At 41.6% G+C, this 26,199-nt stretch overlaps 2 protein-coding genes across 3 annotated transcripts; one reads left to right on the top strand and one right to left on the bottom strand.

Annotated features, from left to right (window-relative positions):
• Positions 1-5,644: 5,644 nt before the first annotated feature.
• Positions 5,645-11,817, top strand: IDI1 (isopentenyl-diphosphate delta isomerase 1). Of its 2 annotated transcripts, none has more exons than XM_071428633.1 (5): positions 5,645-5,803; positions 6,798-6,961; positions 7,960-8,052; positions 9,322-9,452; positions 10,007-11,817. In XM_071428633.1, the coding sequence occupies exons 1-5, from the start codon at positions 5,709-5,711 to the stop codon at positions 10,322-10,324; spliced, it is 801 nt and encodes a 266-aa protein (XP_071284734.1). In that variant the 5' UTR covers positions 5,645-5,708; the 3' UTR covers positions 10,325-11,817. The 2 variants fall into 2 exon arrangements, with proteins under 2 accessions (XP_071284734.1, XP_071284736.1); XM_071428635.1 differs by having other exon boundaries at positions 5,656-5,803; positions 6,801-6,961.
• A 1,304-nt stretch (positions 11,818-13,121) lies between these two features.
• Positions 13,122-24,609, bottom strand: GTPBP4 (GTP binding protein 4). The gene is made up of 17 exons (XM_071428632.1): positions 24,480-24,609; positions 23,669-23,839; positions 22,360-22,463; positions 21,541-21,677; positions 20,850-20,950; positions 20,372-20,464; positions 19,682-19,873; positions 19,530-19,595; positions 18,737-18,826; positions 18,216-18,326; positions 17,885-17,962; positions 17,725-17,776; positions 17,051-17,151; positions 15,984-16,181; positions 15,059-15,124; positions 13,852-13,986; positions 13,122-13,349 (listed from the first exon to the last, which is right to left on the bottom strand). The coding sequence occupies exons 1-17, from the start codon at positions 24,525-24,527 to the stop codon at positions 13,197-13,199; spliced, it is 1,896 nt and encodes a 631-aa protein (XP_071284733.1). The 5' UTR covers positions 24,528-24,609; the 3' UTR covers positions 13,122-13,196.
• Positions 24,610-26,199: the final 1,590 nt, after the last annotated feature.

Below are 26,199 nucleotides of genomic sequence, written 5' to 3'. Positions count from 1 at the left end.
ATGTCTTAAAGCTGTATTAAACAGCAACAAAAATAGTGGTTTACCTATTTACTAGCATATTTCTCATTATTGGAGGTCATTCTCCAAAATCACCAGCCTAACTGGTTGAGAACATCCTGTAATTTTAGCCTATTCCCTTCCTCAAAGCCACTAAAAGGGAGCAAACTAAATAGCTAAATGGCTTCAAGCAGTGGAAAAGAGGGGAGACTGCACAGGCAAAAGGAGAGGGACAAGAGATGGAACAGAGGTGCCCAGGAGGAAGCTGAACACAACCTGACCAAATGCCCCAGTTAGATGCTTTGAATTCTCTTTAGAGTTGGTGCAGTTGTGGGTGGCTCAGCCATCTTAGGCAAGTGAATTCAAGTTCTCAGCTGTTCAGTTTCTAACTAGACATTTTTAAGCCTCATAATCCCTACCAAAATTACTTTACACTAATATAACTGTACTGTACTGTAATAATTTTAGCTATATGTATGAAGGAAAAAAATGTCCAGTACAAAGATCCACATTAGAGATTTCCTGGGGAGAACACCTGGCAGCTTTTTTCTCCTCTGGAGTAGCACACTCCCCAGGGGCAGAGTGCATTACAGAGATGAACATTTTTTCACCTGAAGAAATGCAAAATACTGAAATGAGGAAAAATGGGCTTAAACAACTTTTTCCTTGGTACAGGGTGCCTCACCTGAAAATGAACAGGCCCTGTATGGATGCAGTTGCTTTTTCATGAGAAGAGAATGACAAGTGGCCTGTTGTCACTCTAGCTCTGCTGCTGGTTTGGTTTTGTCACGGCACTGCAAGAGTAGCAGGCGCTGTGTAATGTGTAGGAGCAAGTACAGAACAAAAGAATGCTTTTCACAAACTACCTGATACAAAAGAAGAGACATAAATAGCAATACAGGAGCCTAGGGAAACAGGGCAGTATTAGTCAGCACCTTTTCAATAGTTTTTTCATTAAGAATACAGTAAATAGAGTGGAAAAAGGTTGTCCTGGACGAATCTACTTCTGCACCCATGGCTGGACTAGAAAAGACAAAATAGGAAGCTTGGGAAATCAGTAACACAACAGAGCAATAGCTGAACCTCCCAAATTAGCATTTTTCAAACCTGTAAATATAGCAGGAAAAGGCAAAGCCTTCTGTCCAGAGCTCAAATGAAAAGAAATAAAAACAAAACCAAACCAACCAAACAAAAAAATTTAAGGGAGAAAAGGACTCAAGGGTTATTTCTTGATTCATATAGGAAACCTTCTAATAACTCCTTCCTAGAAGAGTGGTTTCCTATACCATTATTCACTCACCTTATGCTGTATAAAAACATTTGGAAGCCATCCATCACAGCACTCTTTCCATCAGCTTGAGATAACAGAACAAATGCAAATACAACATCCTACTTAGATATTTAGCATATATGTATTACATTCTTACTACAAAGACATCTGTCTTCTCTGAAGCGAGCTGAAGCCAACCCACTTCCCTGAAAGAGGCCTTTTAAGAAGAGTCAAGGGAACAGGAGATTAGCTAAGACTGGGAAGAATTTACCTCTCATTTTAGATAAAACCCAGGTTGTTTCTCACTAAGCACATGAGTGGATCATTTAGACAAATATTTTCTGAAGAGCTACAGCTCCAGGCAGGAAAGGACTCACAAGATAAATTCTCTAGGGAGACCAGGAACAAGGATAGCTCTGTAGCTGAGAAGGGTGAAGTGGAAGTCTTAAATATCAGAGCAAGTTAACAGGAAGGTGAAAAAGAACAAGTTTGGATGTGAAGGGGGGGAAAGAAGCCCATTAATTTTCCTTGACAAATCTGAAAACTGAGGACAAACATTTTTCAGGAGTTTATGCATTCTAGGCTGGGGTCAAATCCCAGGTTTGTTCAGCATTTATTTCATCTTGTAGCTTGTGATCATCTTGTTTAACTTGCTGAAGAATTAAAAGATTTTTCTTCTGTTTGGTGGGGATTGAACTTCCCTTTCTCTTAGTAGGCACCAAAACTATGTCAGGGGTTTGCAACTGGTTGGATTTTCCGGTGAATGAAAGACTTTCCACTTGTTACAGGAAACTGTCTTTCCCTTGTTAGCTGAATGTTTGAAAACAGTCAGCAAACTTCAGGAGATGCAAAAATTAAGTCTCAAAAGCATTTGTATGTCACTTCAGGCATTCTGTTTATGCAGGGTAGACTAGAAGTTCTGAGGTTATAGTAGAGGAAATGTATTGTACTTGAATATCTGTATAGAGGCTTTGCCCCAGAGGTCCCGGTTGCCCTTGATGGGCTGCAGCTGTGATGCCCTTAACTGGGCTGCAGCTGTGACCAATGAAGATGACTGGGATAAAAGGGGATGGGTTAGCTAGTCAGGGAGAGCCTTGGAGGAGCCCTGACGTATGGACTTTACAAATCTGATAGCAACAACAGTATGGGACTCTAGAAATAGAACAACAACATGAGGTTACAGTGAAGTGCCTACCATTACTAAAATTAGCGTGCTTTATTTTCAACACAGAGAGCTTTGAAGGTGAAGAGCAAGTCTGGAGGGGAGCAAAAGGAAAGATGATACAGGGGACATAAAACCTGGTATCTAGTTAAAGGCTTGGGAAGTCTCTTCCTTGTTTGTTTTGTGAAAATGGTTTGTTTTGTCTCGGTCATCCTTTGTCCCTGCTTCTTTGCCTCTCGTTATCCACCAGGACTTGTTGCCACTTGTTGCTGCTCACCAGCATTGACTCAGGTGAAGTGCTTTGTTTGTCTGTGCAAGACAGGAACTGTAATTGCTTCTGACTCTCAGGTTCTGAAGTGCCTGTATAGAAATTTTCAGTAGTTATTGCTAGGAAGAAAAGCCTCTTTTTTCTATCATCCATGAACACATTTTTCCTGGTTTCCCTCTGCTGTGCAGCCTGAAGGTCACTGTGTACACCTGCTAATGTCCCATGCCAGCTGTGCCCCAGGCACAGACACATCTCTGCCTCCCAGGGGAGTAGTTTCTACTCTAAAAGAGCTTCACTCGCAGGAGAGCTGCTTGTTAACTCTGTTGGCATCATATGAAATGCTGGTTTCTATGTCCATCTCAGTAGTTTGTTTTTTTGATAGATCTGTGTAGCTTGTTTTGTTACTTTAGGAAAATGATAGAAGAAAAAATTACAGTTTTTTTTTTTTTTTAATCTGGAACAATGAAACAAGCAAGTCATTCATGTGGTGAAGGAAGTTCTTGGTATATCTATGAAGATATACCAGTATATCTCAGTCTCCAATTACTGTTCTCTTGTGCCAGTGACTCAGCAATAAGTAATCTGTAAAGTAATGAAAAGTAAACTCAGTAAAAAGCAATCTGTGTACATTTCTGTCCTTTCTGAGAGTACATATTTATTATCAACAGTCTTGTGATAACATTAAACTTGTAGCTTATTAATGAATAACACAATATTAACATTAGTAGATAATGTTATGGTTTTTGTAGTTAAAAGGATATGTATCAGCCAACACATTGTTACCGCTTTTTTGTTGTTTGTTTTTTTTTTTTTACTTTTGATGTTCTGCTGGTTTCAGGTGGCTTTCACTCAAATCACCTCCACTTTTCTTTCTTTCAGCAAGCTCTGCACAGGGGAATGCTGTAAGATAACCCACCCCATCCCCCTCCATTGAAAAATATTATCTGTCCATTTGAACATTTGTGCTGTTAATGATATCTCTCAGTGACAGGCCATCTGTCCTGTTCACAGGAAAAATCAAGCAAACCAGACTGAAATGCTGGAACTTGAGCTGAGAGGGAATCAGAGCAAGCCATGCCCCCAAGACATGTTAAATGTCATTTCTAGGTTTTTTATGGCATCCAGTCATAAACCCAAATCTGTGGACAAGCAATAAACCAGCAAAAGTCCTGCTGAGAAGGTATTTAGCCATGGTGGTGTGAAGTTTCTAGAGGCTGGTATTGAAGTTTTTCTAATTTCTTACCTGTGCATATCTAAACTCCCCTATCTGACCAGTTCACCTTGACATCCTGCCTGTGCTCCACTATTGCCCAGAACGTTTGTTTGTTGCTTTCTCTGCCCTCAAGAGCTCACGGAGTCGGGCAATTCCAGAGCTTGACTAGCACGGTATGGAGGGGTTTGACAGCTGGCCTGCAAGCAAGGCTGAGGTAATAGAACAAATAACAATTGATGATTTTCAAGTGTATCCATAGCAAAGAAGAAGACAAGGCCGTCAGCATAGAAAGAGATTAGAAAAGATACATGAAAATTTTTGTAAGCTAGACTACGTGCATACATAGATGTGTATGCGTGCCTTATTAAATTTCTGTAAAACTTTTGCCAATTATATTAACATTAATTGCTTTGCACCAATGAATATAAATAATAAGTTATTGTGATGTAGTTAGCTGTTGCAGACATATTTTATGAAAAATCCTTTCATTAGGATCTTTTCTCCTGAGAAGATGAGAAGCTTCAGCTTCTCCATGTTTTGCTGCTTTGGAACGTGAATTGGAGAGTTGTTTACCCAGCATGTGAAATTGTTTTTACTTGATGACCAATGACAGCCACCTGTGTTGAGGATGTGAGCAGTCACAAGAAAGATTTTATTATCATTCCATTCCTTTCTTTTGCTAACCTTCTGATGAAATCCTTTCTTCTATTCTTTTAGTGTAGTTTTAATATATCATTTTCTTTTAATATAATATATATCATAAAATAATAAATCAGCCTTCTGAAACATGGAGTCAAGATTCTCATCTCTTCCCTCCTCCTGGGACCCCTGCAAACAGCAGCACAGTTCATGACTTAAGATCATGCTTTGTTAAGAATATATAAGCTAGAGAACACGCAGAATAAAAAACTTTTTTCTTCTGGAGCCCTGATCACGTGTGTATGTCACGTCCAACCCAACAGTGCCAGCCCAGGTGCTGCCTCCCAGCAGCTGTGGCTCAGCGCAGGAGGGAGCCGCTGTTCATCCCCTGGCTCCAGTGCCGCAGGCGGATCTCTGCGGACACGCCGAACCTCCTCAGCTACTGCGGATCAAAGAAAAGCATCCAGGATGAGATGTGCCAAAAAACCCCCATACTCTGCAGTCCCGGGCTCATGGCTGCCGCCTGGAGCACTCCCAGATCCGAGCAGAAATTCTGTGCTGGAACTGCTCGCCACAAACACCGGCACATCTGTAGGAGCCGGGACTTGGGCACAGCCTTTCGGTTTTCGTGGGTGGGTGTAAAGACCATAAGCAGCACGGAATGTTAGAGACATTCAAGTTTTAGACATTGGAATGGGCTGCCAGGGAGGTGATGGAGTCAGAGTCCCTGGAGGTGTTTAAGCACAGACTGGATGCGGCACTCAGTGCCATGGTTGGCACGGTACTGTCCGGTCATAGGCTGGACTCGATGACCGCAGAGGCCTTTTACAGCCTCGCTGATTCTGTGATTCCCGTCAGAAGCCAAAGGCTGCTCCCTGCTCAGGCAGCCCGGCCCGGCCCAGACTCTCTCCGGTACCGGCTGTGGGCCCCGCAGCAGGCCCCGCCCTCCGCGCCGCCCCGCGCCCATTGGCCAGCTCGCCGCCGCTCGCTGTCTCTATTGGCCAGCGCCGCTCTGGGCTGTGTCGCGATTGGCCTCGCCCTCCGCCTCCCCCACCTGTCACTGCTGGCACCGCCTCCCGCGCCGCAGTGGGGCGATCGGGCGATGCGCTGACGTCAGCGCCGGGTGGCGGTGCCATTGGCGGGCTGGGTGTGACGAGCGATGTGGCGCGCGCTGCTCCGGGCCGGGAGCGCGGCCCCTCGGAGCTGCCCCGGCGTGAGGGGAGAGCGGCGGGGGCCGAGCGCTCGGACAGCGAGGTGAGCGGGGAGCGGGGCAGGGAGAGCTGCCGGGCGGGCCCAGGGCGGCCGCCCTGCCCTCAGCGCTGCCGAGGAGCCTCCAGAACTCTGTGTCCGCTTCTGGACTCCTCCGTGCCCGAGAGACCCCTCTCGGAGCGGCTCTGTCGGAAGGCAGCGAAGGTCATGAAGGGACTGGCGCATCTCCTGCCTGAGGGAGCTGGGTCTGTTCAGTCTTGAGGAGAGACAGCTGAGAGGAGACATCGTTAATATCTATAAATATCAGTGGGAGGGTGCCAAGGGGATGGTCCTCATTGCTGAGCAATAAGGCAAGGGGCAGATGCACAGGAATTCGCACCAGAGCGTGAGGAAGGAATTCCTTTCCCCTGTAGGTGCAGTGGAACAGGAGTCGGTGTGAGCCCCCTGCCCGGGGATGCTCCGGAGCTGTCTGAGTGCAATCCCGTGTGCTCCGGGATGAGCCAGGCTGGGCAGGGAGGTCCCCGGCTGACCCCTGTGGTCCCTGCCAGCCTGACCCGCTCTGGGATTCTTTGGGCTGCCGGGAGCAGCAGAGGCTCGGGCAGGGCAGGTGTTGCTTTGGAGGTGCCTCGGGTTGAAACCCTGTTCCCGAGCCTTTAAAGACTGTGGAGAGGAGAAATCCTCGTGCACAGGATGCCTGGCGTTATAAAGCAGCTGGTGCACAGCTTGAACTTTGGAACTGGAATTCCTGCCACTGACAGCCCATTAAAATGTTAGGCTCAGCATGGCTGTCCTGCAGCAGCTGCTGCAAGGGCTTCCTGTGAAATAAAAGTGTTTCAAGCACCTGTCAAGTATTGCTATGTGGTTAGTATTGTGGATAAGAAATTTCAGGAAGCTAAAAGCATATAAACCCTCTCAGAATAAAATTGGTGTGCAATTTACACCATGTCAGAGAAACAAGCCATTAGTTATTTCTTCCACTCTGCCCAGAACCTTATGGATGTTGTTTTTTAGTGAATGACTCTTCATTGTCTGTCTTCAGTAGAACGTGTGCTTCCATCAGGATGCCTGAAGTAAACACAGATCACCTGGATGAGCAGCAGGTGCAGCTCCTGGCAGAGATGTGCATCCTTATTGATGAAAATGACAATAAGATTGGAGCAGAGACCAAGAAAAACTGTCACTTGAATGAAAACATTGACAAAGGTATGGCTTGCTTATCTCCTAATTGAACCATTAAGTTGATTAAATATTTTCAGAAGCATAGTCATGATTAAATTAAAGCCTTGATCTCAGGTGAGTGTTGGATCAAACCAGAGCAAGTGTCTCCCCTTAGGCCCCTCCTCCTCAGCATTAAATATTTAATGTTAAAATTCTGCAGAATGGAGGAACACTCAATTAGAGGCATTTGTAAAGGAGAGAAATGTGTGATTGCACATACAAGCTTGATAAATATTTTTAATCACATTTTGAAGATGCAGTAGTATTTTTCCTGTTATGTATACCTGGTTCTATGTAGCTTTTTCTAAAGAATGCTGTTTGCTTCTTTGCTGAGTTCTTTTCAATTAGAAAAGGATTTCATTTTAAAGTAGTTCACCCAGAGTTCTACTCAAACACTGCTAATAGGACAGGGTTTAACTGATTTTGGGTTTACTTGAGGTTCATCAGATTCAACAGTCTCTCCTGGTAGTGTGTGACCTCTCTCTTTGTACTTAGGGAAAGCATCTTCCTGAAGAGTGAGGAATAACAGACTCAAAAGGTGAAGAAAACAGCAATTATACTGTTTTTAATGGAGCATATTTTTGTTCTGCTTTTGCAATTCTTGAAGGGTCTTGAAATTCAGTTTTTTAGGAATTTTTGAATCATCTCTTTTTGATTATAAATTTATGGGTGCTAAGCTCTCCTTGGAAGCTTGCCCAAATGTGCCCATTGAGAATGGTGAACTGACCAAGTTTAGAAGAACTCCTTTGTTGCATTTTTGTTCTAGGAACTCTTCTGATTTCATTTTTTGCATAAGCTGACTTAGAAACCTGAATAATAGCTCTTGAGCTATTGATCAAATCCCTGGTTTTTAACATATATTAATTTTAAATTGGATTATGTAAAAATGAGGCCATTATAAGCACTTAACTGTCTTCATATGTTTTTTTTTCTCTTCTATTAAATATCTCAGTTTTGTTGTTTGGGTTTTTTTGTATTTTTAGGTTTACTGCACCGAGCTTTCAGTGTTTTCTTATTTAATACAGAAAATAAACTACTGCTGCAGCAGAGGTCAAATGCAAAAATTACATTTCCAGGTTAGTACTGAAACATTGTACTTATATAAATGTTTTATTTAAATCAGTATTTTAAAAAAGTATGTGTCCATCCAATCCTGCAGTGTAACTCATTCTGAGGTTTTAGAATTTACTACTTTGGAGAGGACATTCTTCTTATACTTTTGAGAGCTCAAATTACCTTGTGGGTGAAGATAATGGGAATACTTGTGTATTGTTATATATATTCTTGGGAAATGGTTGTCCCTGACATGTTTGGTCCTGTTCATGCAAGGGCACAGGGTGTGGTGTTTACCCCTTCTGCTGCAAGACATTTATGGGGGTTGAAGCAATGGCTCTGGTGGCTGTGGAGAGTGTCCCATTGCCCTGGTAAAAGCTGATGTGCAGCAGAGCCCTGGTGCCTGGGACATCTGTGGATCTTTGTCTGTGTTGTCCTAACAAACACTTGTTTAACTCTGCCAGAAGTGAGGCAAAAGTGTGGCCAAACCATGCAGTGCATGACTTTGAACACTCCTGAACTGTTACTGTGAAATGCAGATAGAGAGGCTAAAAAATAAGGAGGGGAATCAAATAGAAACAGCTTACATGAGGAGTGCTGGAGGGAGCATGAAGTTGTCTGTTGCAGAATTTTCAGTGGAAAACAAAATCAAGTGTTTCCAACGTGAGGGAGGAAGGCATTTTTCTTTTTTCCAAGGGAATCTTTACTTTAGAGATTGGTTTTAATTTTTTCCTTCTCTGCTAACCAGTCAAAATGCTTAAATGTGGTTTGTAGATTTTCTAACTCTATTTTAGATGCTTTTGAGCTTGACTTTTATAGACAAAAGCTTGAAACAGAGCATGGATTGGTTGTCCTCTAAACACAGGTATAAACTTTGGATTTAATTCTACTTACTGCCAGCTGTTCTTGAAGCTCTGGGAATATTTTCATTATTCTGTTACATATGAACTCCCAAAAGTAATTTTAATGAGCATTTGAGAGATAAACAAGGTCTTTGCAGACTGGCTCTCTAAGTAGATGTGTTGGGGATAAGAATGCCTGTCCTCATGTGTATTAAACAGTAGCCTGCAAAGTAGTGCTTGGCAGAGGCAAATCCCAGTGCAAAATATGTAGAGGAAAATAAGAGGTGTCAATATCCTCTTTCTGTGACCCTTGTCTGCAAAACAGAAATGAAGCTGGGATATGTTGAATAACTGGCCTTTGTCTCTGGGGGATTTTGGTGTTGTGGTTTTTTGGGTTTTTTTCCCAGGTCCTTGTATGTGTCAAAACTGAACTGATTGAACTTGTTGCAGATTGTTTTACCAACACTTGTTGCAGTCACCCTCTGAGCCATCCACAAGAGCTGGAAGAAAACGATGCCATTGGTGTTCGGAGAGCAGCACAGAGACGGCTGAAAGCAGAGCTGGGAATTCCCATGGAGCAGGTAAAGAAAGGAGGGAGAAACAGGAATTCCTGCCAGCATTTGCCAGCTTACAGACTGTGTCTGGCAGGCAGAGTCAGCCTCAAACCTAAAAATGAACTTATTTTTGGAGATGAAGAGAAGTGAGGGAACTTGCAGAGATCCCTGGAGGGTTACACTTGGTCTGTCAGTGTGTGGTTCTGACCTTGGCTTCAGGTGGTTGTCAAGTCTTTTCCTTGGGAGATGAGGGGTATGTGCAAGTGTTTGTGTTCACCAGTGCTCAGTGAGTGTGCAATAAAGTCTGGTAAACATTATTTGAAACATGCCATATAGGAGAAATACACTCCAAGTATTACAAGGTGAGTCTGGCTAGAGAAATGCTGTGCAATTCACGCCATCAAACTGCTTTAAGTTTTTGGGTTTTTTTCTAGTAATTCTGTGTGAGAAAGTGCATTGCAGTTGTACACTTGGGAACAAATTTCTAAGGAAGAGGATAATAGCTGATAAATTGTACTGCAATGCCCAGCAGTGCAATTCTCCTGGTCTGGCAGCACTTCTGACAAGTGTTTTGGTTGTAGGTACCTCCAGAAGACATCTCCTACCTGACTCGAATTCACTACAAGGCCAAGTCTGATGGGATCTGGGGAGAACATGAGATAGACTATATCTTATTTGTGCAGAAGGATGTGACACTGAATCCTGACCCCAACGAGATCCAAAGCTACTGCTATGTGACACAGAAAGAACTGAAACAGCTCCTGGACAAAGCTGCCAGGAATGAAGTTAAGATTACTCCATGGTTCAAGCTGATAGCAGAGACCTTTCTCTTTAAGTGGTGGGATAACTTGAATAACTTGAACAAATTTGTTGAGCATGAAAAAATACACCGAATGTGAATAGCTGGGATAAAAGGTGCTGAAGGCTAGCAGTGATGTGCTGTCTCATTAACACTGGGAAATCATGATGTATGTGCAGAGAATTGTTCCACATGGAGCATTTTTAATTTATACAGATGTTGTCATAGCCAATGTTTTTTCTTCTGTCTTTTTCACCTCTTCCCCCTCATCCTTGGTTCTCTCGGGCCTATTAAGATCTCATGTAAAATGGGTAACAGTAGCATGAAGCCCCTGGGTTCCTCCTCCTCCATTGCCTAGTGAAAGATCCTCAGCCCAGATGTGCCCTGCACACCTGGGAGGGAGCCAGGCATCTCCTGCCCAGCTCAGGCAGGAGGACTGGGCTGCTCCCATTGAACTCAGCCACACATTAAATAATGATTACACATGACTGTGGACTCTGCTGTGATATTGAGACCAACTGCCAGAAGAAAAAAGCAATTCAAAGTAATCAGGATTATTTTTAATTGCAGAAAGCAAATCTCTTCAGCTACTGTACTCTATAATTAACCAAACCCATAAAAGCTTAAGTAATTGGATTGCCTGTGTGGAGTAAGTTTGACTTTGAAGTGCTGGCATATGTGTTAAAGCTTTAGATACTAAACACTGTTTGGGGCTTTCCCCCCCCCCCAGGCTTTTCTGATTAGTTGATGGTTGAGTACTGGATATCTCAAATTTAAAAAAAAAAATATTAATTACAGTAAATGTTAGTGGTACTTGTCTGATGTCACTAGTCTGTCTTTGGAGACAGGATGTGCACTAGATGGCTCTTCTCCATTTTCAGAAAACAAGGCATCTTGTTACAAGGGCTTTTCTTTTCCTGTAATAGTCATTCCCAGACAACTCAAACCCCTAGAACCCCATAATTCAAGACTTACAATTTGTGGGCTTACACTGGGTCTTGATGTCAGTTAATTAGAAATTGTACCAGAGTACCAGAGCTAATCCTTTTTGATCTTGCAATCAATTGCTAGTAACTTAGGAGGCTTTTTCAGTAAGACAAATACTCAAGGGTGCTTCAATTTTAATTATAGACTGGGGGAAGGGAGGGTCCTCAAAAAAGTGTGATCTCTTCTGTTAGCAACTACTCAAACTAGTTTTTAAATTCTCCCAGAGCCTGATGAAATAGGATGTTTGTCATCCAACTTATCATTAAAAGTAAACATGGTTGTAATGATTCTGTGTCTGTATTTGGGGTAAAATTAACTTTTTCCATGGTCAAGGTTTCTCTTTCTCATCCCTGTTGTGACTGCAGCACTGAAGCTTCCATGTACCAGCACCTCCAGTGGTTCAAGGTTTTAGAGCCAAGTTTGTTGTGTATTGGCCAGAACTGATGCATTCTTTCAAAGCAAACAATACCAGGTGAGGGAGCAGTGGTGGGATGTAGCAGCTCTCTTGAATTCAGTGCAATCAGCCACGTTACCCAGCTGTAGGCAGTGGAGAAGTTCTCAAATACTTTTTAAATCTAACTTTGTAATTAAACCACCTTGCCTAAACCCTTGGACTCTTGTTTTCTTTCCAGATGTGAAGCCACATGGAGAATAATCTCTGTCATTGCCACACTCTAAGCAGCACCCTGCCCATTAAACACCACTGAAGTAGCAGGATGTTGGCAGGGCAGCAGGGCACAGATCTATGGAAAAAAAGTTTTGTTTTTCTAGTTCAGCTTGGAGCAAAAGCTGGCAAAAACAGATCCTGAAGGAGAAGTCCTGAGCATACAAAAGCTGAAAGAGAAGTTTTGCTTAACAGTTCCTCCAAGTCCCTCAGTTTTTCTTGGCATTGGTCTTCTCTGCAGCATTACAGTATGCTTTAATCTGAATTTATTACACAAAGTAGATGAGAGCAGCTCTGTTAATTTACACATGCTGCAAAACCTGACATCTGAACAGTCACTGGCTGTATTTCAAAAAGTAGTGATTTGAGGGTTCTTTCTTCACCCTTATTTTTTTGGGTGTATGTGTTAATTTTTAACATGGATTTGAAATGTACTGTTCAACCAACACATTTATAATGTGTAATTTTACAAACCTCTATGTAACCATTGACCAAGTAGGGACAAAAAGAAAATATTTCACATTTGACAATGTATTTTGCCTTAAGCAGATACAGAATTTTGTCTATCAGGGCCTGAAGAGAAAATGCCTTGCTAAGCCAAGGATGACAGTAGCATGTGCTTGACACAAAATTTCAGTCTGATCCTCATTCTCTACATATCTGAAATATTAATCTGAAATATTCAAGGTTGTAAGGTGTAACCTTCCCATTACAGGTGGCAGGTCAGTACTAGAACTGCAGTTTCTCCTCCAGTCACCCTGTAGCTCAGTAAAGGGGCAGCACTGCTCCCATGCTTCAGTGCACAAACACAAACTTTGTGTTGTTCTTGATGCTTTCCTGTTACTTCCCTACCTGTTTCAGCCTTCACCAGCATAATAAACTCATCACAAAGGATTATCTGCATGCAGCAATCCAAACCTTACTGAACCCAGGCATTTTTTATAATGGTAGTTTAACAAAGTGTTCACATTTCTAGACTTAACCTCATTTTAAATTAGGTTTGTATAGAAATATAAACATTTTACTGATACATGAAAGTCAGGAATAAGAATATGGAAGAAAGTATTTTTTTTTATGTCTGTTTATAAATTGTTTCTGCCACTAGAACTGGGAAATTTCTCTCATGGCATTTCTTGGAACTGCAACATCAAGACATTGAAATATTGAATTTGAAGTATCTTAACCACGAACATAAAACACACACTTAAACACCAAGTATTACCAAAAAAGATGACAGGACTAGAAATTAGTTTTAATAAATTTAATTTTGATTTTAAATTGGATTTTTTGATTAGTTTTTAATTTTGATTCAGAAGACTGTTTATCTTCTCTGTGTTTTGCCAGATTTTCTCTTCCCAGCCAGCAGATGTCTTGGCTTCAAGTTGAATATGTGCCTGTCTGCCTCTCCTTTCCTGCCCAGGCGATTCATTTTCTTTTGAGCTTTCTTTGCCATAATCTTGACCTTCTTCACCATCTATTTAAAAACAAAGAGACATGCAGAGTAACTTCCTCAGTAACTCAGGTAACAAGCTTTACCTTTAAGAAAACCCACTAAGCTGGGTGGTTTTATCGAGGACGTTAACACCAACTCTAGAGCGGTAACACTATCAAAGTGGCACTAACCCTCCTTGGCAGAACTTCTCAGTGCACTAACAGGATCATGCTGTGCCTGGAATTCCTCACTTACTAAAGGTGGAACTCCACAGTTTGAAGAATTCTTCCTTCAGATTTGCATTTAGAGACAAGAATTAAAATGTACTTCTTTGGTCTATATTATTATAGATAATAATGGTCTATGTTATTTGTAAGAAGGAAGTAGAGAAACAGAGTCCAAATGAAAAGAGGATCAAGCTGCAGTGAGACCGAGCACAAACTCTGGACAAACATAAGCAGCCTAGTCTGAAGATTCCAGGAGCTGCTCCAGGTACAATCATGCTGGTTGAGCTGCCCAGCAGGTGATACAGTAAATAACAAACCTTCTCATCCCGGAGGCCAGACACATCCCGTGGCGTGCGAGAGCAGCTGCGGCTGCGCGACACCGACCGGGGCGTCTCAGACTCATCGCGCTTCCGCTTCCTCGTGCTGCTGCGGGACCTCCTCACGTAATGGGCCTGAAATTGAACACATCATCTAACCCTTAAAGCCAGAAACTAACACCTCATTTCTGATCAGAGTCAGAGGAAAAACAGGAAGTGGACTGCTGTGATAAATTATATTGGTTATTCCACAGTAACATAAAGATCTTGACAGATGTTGGTCACTGTCTCTCTGTGCTACAGGAACATTCCCATTTCATTCGGCTTTTTTTCCTCCACAATTACTAACTGGCTTTTTTCTTTGGGTGGAGTAGACTCAAAACTAATCAATAAAAAGATACAAATTAATGGAGAGCAACACTTAGGTAATTTTGCAACAGCAAAAGAGCAATGACGAAGCCTACCCTGATTAATGTCCTGTGCACTGGGCATAGCCCTAAAGAATTTCAGTCATAAAGACTGATTATGTATAGCATTAAGTATTACATTCCTACATTGCTCCTACCTCAACATGGCAAGGCAGCTCTGAGAACCATAAATGCTTGCTTCAGATGTGTAATGTTGACAGTTCTTGTTTCCTAACTCCTTGTGTAGCTAAAGAATTAGAACTCTCAACATCCAGGGAGCTGTAATACTGCTGGATTTGCTGTACAAAATGTTTTGGGTTTTTTTCATTTATGTTAAAATGTCTCCTGGAGGCCAGTCTGTGATGAAGTACTTTATCTGCCTTACATGTAAAGATGCCAGCTGCCCTCAAAAACTTCAATTACAGCTTATGGAATTAATGAACTATAAAAAGATAGGCCTGATCTGTTGCTATTACTATTTCTGACATAGTAGAGTCTCATCCAACAAAGCAGACTTCAAAATTAAGAAGTATGCTTAGCTAAGCCTGTTCTTGAATCCTACACAAATTCCAAGAAAGCAGTGCACATTCTTGACAAATGTTAGTTTTTCAGCTTATACAACCTGTTTCAATCACATTACTCAAAAAATTCCAGTACCAACTGCCTCATCTGCAGTTCCTAATTCATCCTTAACAGACCCAACCTCTCTCTTGTGCCAACTTTAAAAAGCATTTCAACTGTGCTCAAAGAAATCTAAGTCTCTTTTTAATAAATATTATGTTCAATTAGCAAAAACTTACATCATCTTTATTAGTCATGTCAAGTCCAAGATCAGTCATTTCTTTCTCTAACACCTTCCTCTGGACCTGTAAAAACACAATTAAGAAAATACATTTCTTTTAAAAAAAAGCCTTCCACCTTACTTTTTGTCCCAATATACCACCACAATTCCATTATATTCACTTTATATTTCTGGCTTTATCAATGACACAGGTAACTGACATCCTACCTTCATATTTCATTTTTTGCAACTTATTTTTTTGCACCCATAAATTCTGCTTCACAGGACTCCAATGGACCAACATTCCTAAAGATCATATAATTAGTTTGCCTTTTCAGGGGGAAGCTGACAAGGAAAGGTTGTTTGGTCAAAAATGTTTCCTTTTCTCCCAAAAGGCACACACTCTGGAGAAGGTAAGAGGTCCTGGGGGCAACAGCAGCTAGATTCATTTTCTCAAAAGTCTAGTTACCAGTTTATTACTTTGCAATTGTCCTGGACTGGTTAGAAGAGACTGCCATCAGACAGAGTGATACCTGGCTACCAAAAAGACACATCACCTCTTCCAGAACAAATTTTACATTATTGTGATTTTAATTAATTATCTAATTCCTGTAACTCTTTGAATTTTAAGCAAACAGACAATATACAATGAAACAACCCACTTAAACAAACTGAATCACATTATTAAAAACCTTTTCTGCAGTACATATGGAGTTTTACACAAGATGCACTTATGTGACACAAAAAAAAGGGCTACTATCCCTCCTCAGCTAAGCAGTGACCAGAATTCTTGAGAGAACAGAAGGGAGCAACAGAAGGGCCAAGTATGAGCAAAAGCCACCAGTTCCACCATCCAACAGTGATACATGCTTTCATGATGCTGTTACATAGCAGCAAAATTTTTTTTACAGAACATGTTTTTACAGAACATGTTCTACACTCACCTTTTTAGCTGTTCTAGGCATTCTTGGACCGTGAACATCTTTCTCCTTTGACTGCAGAATTTTCAGTTTCTTCTTTTCTCGGATCTTTCTTGCCAATTGTCTGATTTCCATCATTTCTTCATCTTCACTTTCTGGTTCACTGTCATATTCTCCAGCAGCTTCTCTCAGCTCTTCTTCTTTCTCCAATTCTTCCAGTTTCTTAGATTTTGAAGAGGTAAAGTGGAGATCAGATCCTTGACTTATGATCCTCAACATCACATTTGTACACGTTCCTGGGCCATGACAGCACACAGGCCCTTGAAAAAAGGAACTACACTGCCTGATAACCACAGTGAGCCACAGCTAATGGAGCTGGTGATAGAGATTACTGTGAACCCATGGACACACGGCTGTGCAGACCAACTCCATCACTCCACATCAACACTTGGCTAAATCTGTGTGCCTGCCCAAAGCTGCCCAGGGTGTGAAAGCAGCTGTACTGTCCTGGGAGCTGTGCTTGCTCTGCCATTTCTGGAAACAGACTGAAAAACCCTTCTCTTCTGACGTTCAACATGAGTCCAGAACACCAGCAATTCACAGGAACCCAGCTGCATAACTGGCAGCCTCCATGGGCTCACCACTCCTCCTTAACAACCCAGCAGGAAATCCAAACAGTGATTGTAATTAAATAAAAATGTTACAAATTGAGCATTCAATCCATTTCCTCCACAGACATAAATCTGATGGATGGATTTCATATTATTAAAAAAACATAAAGTTTGACAGATACATTCCTGTAGCTGTAGTCAAAGAACAAAGAAATGTAACTTCTAGTGCAAACCTCATATTTTAGAATGGAACAGATAAGATCACCATCATTCTGACAAGGTGAAGCAATTTTCCATTCTTCTGAAATTCTGTCCTTTATCATTTAAAAACTAGTCTCTTCTCCCATAACAATTGCAGACAATGCAAAAAAGAACAGGTTCTCATGATACATTGTTTTTAATCTACAAATGGTAACTGGCAAAAAACAAGTAAGAGATAAAAAGGAAAGAAAAGTGTAAAGCAAAAAATGGAAAACTCACTCTCATTATATCAGGATCAATGTAGTCAAGTATATTATGGCCTTCCCATATCTCTGGAATCTTATCATATTTCTCAGATGAATTCATTAAGTCCCAGTATTCTTAAAAATACAACAAAAGTTGATAAAGAGACAAAAATTAATTTCAAAGAATGTTCCCTGACAAAAAACAACACACAGAACACACACACAAAAGAAGTGCCCTATCCCTAAGAATCTGGCAGCAGCTCTGCTATATTCACAAATATTTCTGATCTCCATCCTACTGCCAAAGATTGTTCAGTTATGGCATGACTCACTGCCCCAAGCCATGGCAGGCAACAAAAATCCAGCTGAAACACAATACATGCAGTTCTCTCTCATATTGATACTTTCTTAGCAAAGAGAGCATCAGAAATTAATGAAATACTATAATACAGAACGGAAAGAAAAAAATCACTTGAATAATCAGACCAGCTGTTTCATGTCTGTGACTCCAAAATGGGAAACAACTGAGTAACATCACAAAACACATCAGAAAAGATCTCCAGTTCTGGAACAGAAGGATAGTATGCAATGAAATGGTGGCACTAGCAATTAGTTGAAAGGAGTCAGGTTTAGGTATTCCCCCTTAAGGCTCAAATAGCCACACTTTAGTAATAATAATGGTAATACCAATTCTTATCTAATACTTACTCTGCAGATCCAAAATATAATCATCTCCCATTTCAAGTTCAATATCTCTCTCCTGCAAAGACATACATGGCTTTAGATATCATCTAATTTAGAAGCTATGGACTGACACAGCAAATTTAAAATCCAGCTGCTGATTTCCTGATTTAGAGATGCCACTTACCAATTTCCTCTTGGGAGTGTCCACTTCCATGCGTTTCTTACGAGCTACTACTCCTTCAGGTATAAAAGGCAGTCGCTCCTGGAACAAATCCACCCCAACAAAAAAAGGAAAAGTTCACATCAATTTTTTTACACTGCTATAAATCACCAGCTGCACTGTAATGTATTTCTGAAGAATAAATATCCCAAGCTCCCAGCAGGAAAGGCACTTGGAGATAATAAATTAGAAAACTTCATCATATGAATCTGTTTGCAGATTAACAATGACAGAATTCTTGTCCTACTTAAGAAGTACTGGGAAATACATTAAATAGTGTAAACATGTAGCCTACCTTGTTATCTCTTTTGGTTGGCATGGCCAAGTGTAATCTATTCAGTACTTCATTCACTTTGTTTCCTTTCATTTTCGTATCAACACGATGGGCCAACAGTCTGTCACAGGCCTGAAAGGGCACATGGCAAGGTAAGGTGAGGAACAAACCCTTTTAGACACAGCAAGTGACACTGCAGGCATTCAATCCCAAGTATCTGGCTTCATATCTTACTCTCTTTTTGTCTTACACTTCTAACTCTCAAGAAAGCATCAAATTATTCTATATTAAAGGCATCCTGGGAAGATGCATATGCAGGTAAGTATTTTTTTAAATAGCACTCAGAAAAAAATCACAATTAAAAAAAATTATCACAACATTATTTTCCATTTTCACCCAAGCTCACTGAGGTGCAACAAGGAAAACATTTTTGAAGTTTATCAGTATAATGCAGTATAATGCAGTCTAACTAAGATTAAACTCATAAAGTGAAGCAAGATAGTAGCTGTTCATTTGGGATAAAACTAAGAGAATGCACCTACCTCTGTTTTAACTTGGATTACACCTTCTTCAGTTAGCGTACTTGTCTCTATTACAGAAAATCCTTCTGCTTCAAAAGCTTCAAATATTTTCTAAAATTGAAAAAGTAACCCAAATAATGACATCCTGTGCATTTCTTAATATACCACAATACATAAAGACCAGAAATCTTAATCCAATATCAGTACATACAATGTATTACTATTTTATTAGAAGATGTTTCTAAAATGATGATGGAAAGTTTACAATTATAGTTCTATTTAATCTCTTTCTTATATTCTAAGCAAATAAAAAAGGCACCTATAAATGACCCATAAGGGAAAAAGAAACAAAAAGAGTGAGAGAAACACAAATTCTATGAGCTTTAGCCTGTAGATACAATTGAATTAAGCCTGTGGGACCTTTTATTGCAACTGTTCAGCAAGACCTCTGAGTCTAGTGCTCACTGTGCCTGTCACTGAAAGGATTATTGAGTAAAGCCATTGTCTAACTTCCAATTAAGGCAGTAGCTGAAAGTTCTCACACCATCAGAGATTTCTGAAACCATTAAGAACCTGCCTCCCATTTAGCATTTAAAATGCATTTAAAATACTTAGGCAAGGACTACATTAGACAGTACTAAAGAAAGATGGGGTCGAGACCTGCAAAGCTACCTCCCATTGCACAATTAGAGCACCTCAATTAAGGAATGATCATGTAAAAGATTTTGCCCAATAAAAATTATAACCATCCGCAATGCCCACACAGAATTCTTGTAAACATCAGAAGACAAAGAGGTGAGAGAAGTAGCCTAACCTGGCTCTCTTCAGGAAGTTCTGAAATCCTCTTCACATCGCATTTGTTTGCAACGATTATAAGCGGCTGATAAAAAGGCAAAAAAAAAATCTTAATTCAAGTTACCATGTTATAAACCCCTGGGGTTTGTTAATAATGTGAACAAAACTCACCTTGTTGGCAAACAATGGCTTAATATTTCTGAAGAGCTCCACCTGCTCCTCCAGGCTGTGCCCACACTGCTCAGACACATCCATGACGTAGAGCACAGCAGCACGCAGATGTGCCAGGGCAGTGATAGCCTGCATCTCAATGGTGTTCCTGTCCTCCAGGGGGTGATCCAAAATACCAGGAGTGTCTACCACCTAAAATTAACATCATTCAGCCAGGTGTTACTGATCAGCTATTGCAGAACACATGGTTGATTGTTCATTGATATTGACTTTTTTAAGACAGTGACAGTTTTTCCTTTCAGTCATAAATAGAACTGTGAGCTCTGCCAAACTGAGAATGTAGAAATGGAAGAAGAATGAGATTTCATAACCAACACTCCAAGTATTGTAGAGGAAGGGAAAATGCTGCCCCTACCCAGCCCAGAATTTGAGAGTGATAAAAAGTGATCTGGCTTTAGTCAATAGTTCCATTTCCCATCTTCCCTCCAATTGAACACAGACCCATGCATGTACATTTTTAGAACAAGTTTTGACTGCTGCTCTCACTTGGCACACTGCACCTTGCACAGCAGCTGTCAGACACACCATGTCTCATCAAGACACAAAATTGTAGCTCCTATGGCAAAAAGGCAAATCAGGCTATAACCAGCTCACTCTTTCAAGAAACTGCAAAATAGTAACAGTCCTTACCTGCCAACGTAGATACTTATAATCCATATGTCCCACAAAGAGAGATTTCGTGGTAAAGGCATAAGGCTGCACTTCTACATCTGCTCTTGTAACCTTAAAACAAGATTAAGTCACACACATTTCTTTAAAAATTCCTGAAGTTGAAAGCAGCATATTCTAATTATAATGCACTGCCTTTGCTACAGAGTAAAAAAAAAAAAACTAAAAACTGGTTATTCTAGCTTCCCTGCAAGTATTTGTCTATCAGAAAATATGCTAATGGGATGCTATTGTGGAAAAGATAAGGATTTTTAAGAGTGAAATCTATCAAAACTTTCCATTTATTCCTCCAGGAATTTCATTCAACCTCTACTCACACATTTGAACTTGCTAATGCTCACATCAGACACTGCCACAACTATATCAAATTGTTTAAAAGTTACCTTATTTTAATTAAATTGTATCTCAAATATTATCTATGGAAAAACCACTCACATACCTTATTTATAAAGCTGGACTTCCCAACATTTGGGTAGCCACACAGCAGAAGAGTTCGTGTATTGGGATCAATGGTTGGCAAACGAGACAAATGCTGACGCACTGAAATGTGGAAAAGATTTTTTAAGTATCTCTGATAACTTATTTTTACTGAGATGGAATAACTACACATATGCTGAATTGTTTACCTAAAAATTAGTAACATTTCTGATACATGATCATTTATGAAAGTATGTAACAATTTGCAGATTTCACAAGTATCTACATACAACAAAAATAAAATTTAAGAAATATTTAAGAAATGAAGACCACTGTATTACAGCTAGAATGAGTCCACCAAGTCAGGCAACGTAACCTGAAGGAATAATAAGTCTGAAGTAAGGAGTAATGTCTGCAAAATCTTTAGCAACATTTTTCACATACATGTTAGTGAAAAGAATGGTAAGTAAAAGCATGTCTGTGACTTTTAAACAAAGAAAAAGTTTTACCACTGTTAGTAATACCATAAAATTTAATAAATATTCAAAGAGAAAACGATTTTGTTGAAAAATAAACACAAAGTATTGGGGGATTTTAAAACCGTTCCTGTGTTTCCTGGATCTGTAACCTGTACTAAACACATTCTTCTACTAAGCCTAATAAATTTTATACCCAATTCAGGTGCCTTTTTTCAGCCCATATGTAACACCAACCTTGCTCCAAATACTCCAGGCTCTGTTTCTGTCTCTTGATGATGGTGCACATGCGGCCCAGGGCGGCGCGTTTGAGCTGCTTGCAGCGGTACAGGGAGTCCCCGTACTTCATCAGCCGCACGTAGTCCTTGGCCACGCTGCAGGCACAGGCAAGCACACATTGTCAATCCCCCAGGCAGGGGCAAAACCAGAGAAATGAGGGGATCACAGGTCAGCCAACCATCCCCCAGGCACGGGCAAAAACAGGGAAATGAGGTGATCACAGGTCAGCCAACCATCCCCAGGCATGGGCAAAACAGAGAAATGAGATGAGCACAGGTCAGCTGTAGCCATGATATTTTCTGAAAAATCCTTTCCTTAGGATGTTTCCTCCTGAGAAGCTGAGAGGCCTCAGGAACAAAATGTAACCAATGGTTATCTGCTGCTGTGGAATGCAACAGGTGGATCTGTGATTGGTCTTATGTGGTTGTTTCTAATTAATGGCCAATCACAGCCCAGCTGGCTCGGACAGAGAGTCCGAGCCACAAGCCTTTGTTATTCATTCCTTCTTTTTCTATTCCTAGCTAGCCTTCTGATGAAATCCTTTCTTCTATTCTTTTAGTATAGTTTTAATGTAATATATATCATAAAATAATAAATCAAGCCTTCTGAAACATGGAGTCAGATCCTTGTCTCTTCCCTCTTCCTCAGACCCCTGTGAACACAGTCACAGTCAGCCACAATCCCCCAGACACGGGCAAAACCAGAGAAATGAGATGATCACAGGTCAGCCACAATCCCCCAGGTATGGGTAAAACCAGAGAAATCAACAGCCCTTACTTGTCAATCAGGTTCTTGGCAATATTGATCTGCCCCAAAGCCAGCTTGTAGTGGTCTTTGTCATACAGGACATTCATCAGGTCTGCGTAAAAAGGATGAATATCCTAAAACAAAAGCAGAATCTTGTTAAGTTCAAAGCAGAATCTGATGTTAAGTATTTTCTCGTATTTTTTTACTCTAAGATGACTATTTTTTGCACACAATAGAAGTTCTTTTTTTTTTCCCCACAACAATGGACTGGAGAACAAATGACATTAACACAAATGACACTAAAAGCCAAACAATCTTCATTACTATCTTATGTTAGAAAAATAATCTGCTTGGTCATTAAATGTATGAATCTTAATTGCTCTGAATTTCTTCTGCAAACACATCTTTGACTTATTCATACAGAGTTTCCAGTTGATCTTTTGCTTTCTAAAATACTTCATATTACAACTTTGACGTCTCTTTTTTTCCAATAAAAAGTGCAAGAAGCCAACTGAAATTGTGTCTAAGAGGAAATTCATATTATTGCAGAAACACAGCAATACTATTAATTCCTTTTCTTTTCTGATTGCTGCATTAAATTCTATACAAGACTGGACAAAAAGGGTTTTTTAAATGCCCAAATAAATTCTTAACTTTTCAACCAGCAACTTTTCAAGTGGCATCACTGGTACAAATCTTTTAAGTAGTGTATTTTAGCTAGTTATATATTTACCTGAAGAAATTTCATCATGTTAAAAAAAACTCCAGAAGATATTTCTGGGAATTCTGGAGCAACACTCACTGGATATGAAATTTTCAAGAAAAACAATTTAATAGGTGAATAATTTCAGTCTGAGCAGAAAACTGCCCATCAAAGACTCCCACCGGGCACCCGGATACAGCTGCAGTTGTTGGAAGTTAATACCGTTTTTCTAACCCACCCTTTATGGGGCTGATGACAACATTTATGTTGTCAAATTAACTCCTGAAGATGGGAAGCAATATGATATATTACATTTCTTGGTATTTCCTCGGGAAGATTAAACATAAGCAGAATTTCCATATGCACACACAAAGAAGAAATAGGCGGACACAACATACTCAAACCCCCCACATTTTGTCTTAATTTAAAAGCAACTTCTGGAAAACATAACATATCAGCTAAAAGCTTGTAAAATCCAGCCTTTCATGACTGTCCACGGGCACAACTTAGACTTCTGTTCTTCATAGGAACATACAACTTTTGCAGTACAGGTTTTGCCCACTACTCACATTAAAATCTACTCGAAATCAGCCAAATTGTCTACACAGAGAAATCAGCAAATGAGAAAACACTTACATCTAACTTCGGGAAATCTGTTAAGATCTGAGTGAGTCTGTCATGGTAATTTTGTTGAGTAAATTTGACTTTTCGCATATAAAAATGTCGAATCCGATGGATTTGATAATGTTTGTGAATGACAGTTGGGGTCTTTCGCTGAGTCTTTGACAATGTCAAATCTATGAAGTCCTGCAATCGAGAAAACATGATTAATTACACAAAACGTCAAGTTCTTGTAAAGGCAATAATTTTATTTTGGAGGAGGAGCACGCTAACGAGTTAAGTACAGCCAGAGTTGGACACGTATGTTTTAGGACGGGCAAGAATAAGAAGTTTGCACATTCCCTGTCCAGTTTCTATTGCAATGGACCGAGGCCCGGCCAGTCAGAGCCCTGCCGGAGCTCCCCTCACCGTGCTTAAAACCCTTTTTTCCGACTGGCAAAAGACTTTATTTTGAAGCAAGATGCTGCGATGAGTTTCGGTATGAGGCAGGTTGGAAAACAGGGATTTTTATGGGGGACAGCCCCGCAGGGAGAAGCGCGGCCTCAGGATCCCTGCTCAGGAGCCTCTCTGACAGGACCCCCCCGACACTGTACATGGTACGGGCCGCCGGGCGCAGCAGCACCAGCACGGGCGAGTCCACGGCTCCCGCGGGAGGGGGAGGAGGCGAAGGCCGACACCACGCCGGCACCGCGGAAGGTGCAGGAGGGCAGCGCGGTCCTCGGAAGGCGCCGAGCGAGAAGAACGGGAGGGACGGCCCGGTGCAGAGGGCACTGAGGGCAGGGGCCGGGGCAGGGGCCGGGGCTGGAGTGAGGGAGCGCGGCCGTACCTTGGCAGACGGAACCACCGTGATCTTCTTGAAGTTGTAGAGCGCCATGGCCACCGCCACCGCCGCGCCACGCGCCGGAAAGGGAGCGCGCCCGGCGCTCTCGCGAGAGCTGCGCGCGTCCGGCCCGGGCGGGCCGGGAGCGGGAGGGAGGGAAGGAGGGAGGGAGAGAGGGATGGAGAGACAGGGGGAAGATAGAAGCGGGGAAGGCGCTTGGGGTTGAGTCTGAAAAGCACTTGATCGCCAGCAGGTTCTGGCAATGGCTCCCTGATGTCTTGATCCGGGGCAGACATGGCTTGAGCCCCGTAGGGCCGCGAAGGCAAAATACACCCTCAGCCTGTTGAGCGCTGAGTAAAGGCAGATCTCCATTAGCACGAAGGAGTTAATAGTACAGGGAATAAGGATGGTAGAAGGGACCCCGAAAGCCTTACAGGGGCCAAGGGGCCCACGAGTGGCCTCGTCCCCAGGCTGTCACAGCTGGCACACAGTGCTGTGGCCCAGCAGAGGCACCCACCAGATGGATCCACCAGATGGATCTCCAGGAGCAGCTCTGGGTCACCCATGGGATGCGTGGAAAAATATCTTGAGATTGTGCAAGAATCACAGAATCTGTTAGGTTGGAAAACACCTCCGAGGTCACTGAGTCCAAACACCACCATGTCAACTCAATGCCACTTTGCCACATCCTTAACTCTTTCCTCAAGGCCTTCCAGGGACAGTGACTCCATCACCTCGCTGGGCAGCCTGTTCCAGTGTCTGATCATCCTTTCTCTGAAGAAATTCTTCCAAATGTCCAGCCTAAACTTCCCCTGGCACAGATTGAGGTGATGTCCTGTTGTCCTGTCACTGGTTCCCTGGAATAAGAGGCCGAGCCCCCTCTGGCTGCAGCCTCCCTTCAGGGAGTTGTAGAGAGCAGTACAACTGAGCCTCCTGTTCTCCAGGCTAAACTCCCCCAGCTCCCTCAACTGCTCCTTATGGAATTTGTGCTGCAGATGCTGCTCCAGCTCCATAGCCCTTCCCTGGACACAATCCAGCACCTCAGTGTCTTTATTGAAGAATGTCATGTCTCAGAGAGTGTCTTGAAAGACATATGGGATGTTAAGAGGAAGAATGAAAGCTGTGAAGACCAAGGGATTAACGTTGATAAGGGAGGGAAAAGTGTGGGGAAATTGAGAGAAAAAGGGATAAAAGAGGCTGGTAGCACACCATGGTCAGTACAAATGTCTGATCATAGCCTGCACATCCTATCACTGCAGTCTGCCCTTTTTACTAAACTCCATTCCTGACCATTTTCCAGATTGAGGGGGCTCTCTGTTCTGTTCCTGTGAGTGAGAAGCCAGGTGCCTGCCACAGGAAAAGAGCTCCATGGTGGCCATGTTCCTGGGATGCCAGGAACTGGAGGGACCATGGTGCATGCACACTGTGTGTCAGTGTATGTGTACATGCATACTGTGAAAATTGCATATTTTATGATTGGCTTTTTGCAAATATTAAAATGAAAATTATATATGTTATGTTAGAAAGTGATGCTGTATTAATTTTCTTAAATAGTGTGTTAAATATAGTTTTAGGTTATAACATAATGTTAAAATGGAAACTATGCTATGTAGGGTACTTTTTTTAAGAGAGGACTCGCACCAAGATAGCAGCCACAGGACACCTAAATCTTTCAGAGAAAGAGAATTTATTGCTCCCTTATCGAGTTCTTCTCGCCTTGCTCAGC

Source organism: Agelaius tricolor, unplaced genomic scaffold (assembly GCF_023055355.1).
Source record: "Agelaius tricolor isolate 1412-34295 unplaced genomic scaffold, bAgeTri1.0.p SCAF_6, whole genome shotgun sequence".
In the NCBI taxonomy this organism is placed as follows: domain Eukaryota; kingdom Metazoa; phylum Chordata; class Aves; order Passeriformes; family Icteridae; genus Agelaius; species Agelaius tricolor.
This window is presented reverse-complemented; position numbering and strand designations above follow the sequence as displayed.

Coding starts and splice junctions, on each gene's coding strand:
- IDI1 (XM_071428633.1), top strand. CDS start 5,709: ATGTGGCGCGCGCTGCTCCGGGCCGGGAGCGCGGCCCCTCGGAGCTGC. Junction 5,804..6,797: donor CCGAGCGCTCGGACAGCGAG/GTGAGCGGGGAG, acceptor GTCTGTCTTCAG/TAGAACGTGTGCTTCCATCA. Junction 8,053..9,321: donor TGCAAAAATTACATTTCCAG/GTTAGTACTGAA, acceptor AACTTGTTGCAG/ATTGTTTTACCAACACTTGT.
- GTPBP4 (XM_071428632.1), bottom strand. CDS start 24,527: ATGGCGCTCTACAACTTCAAGAAGATCACGGTGGTTCCGTCTGCCAAG. Junction 17,963..18,215: donor CAACCAAAAGAGATAACAAG/GTAGGCTACATG, acceptor GATTTGTTCCAG/GAGCGACTGCCTTTTATACC. Junction 15,125..15,983: donor TGCCTAGAACAGCTAAAAAG/GTGAGTGTAGAA, acceptor GTGTTTTTACAG/GTCCAGAGGAAGGTGTTAGA.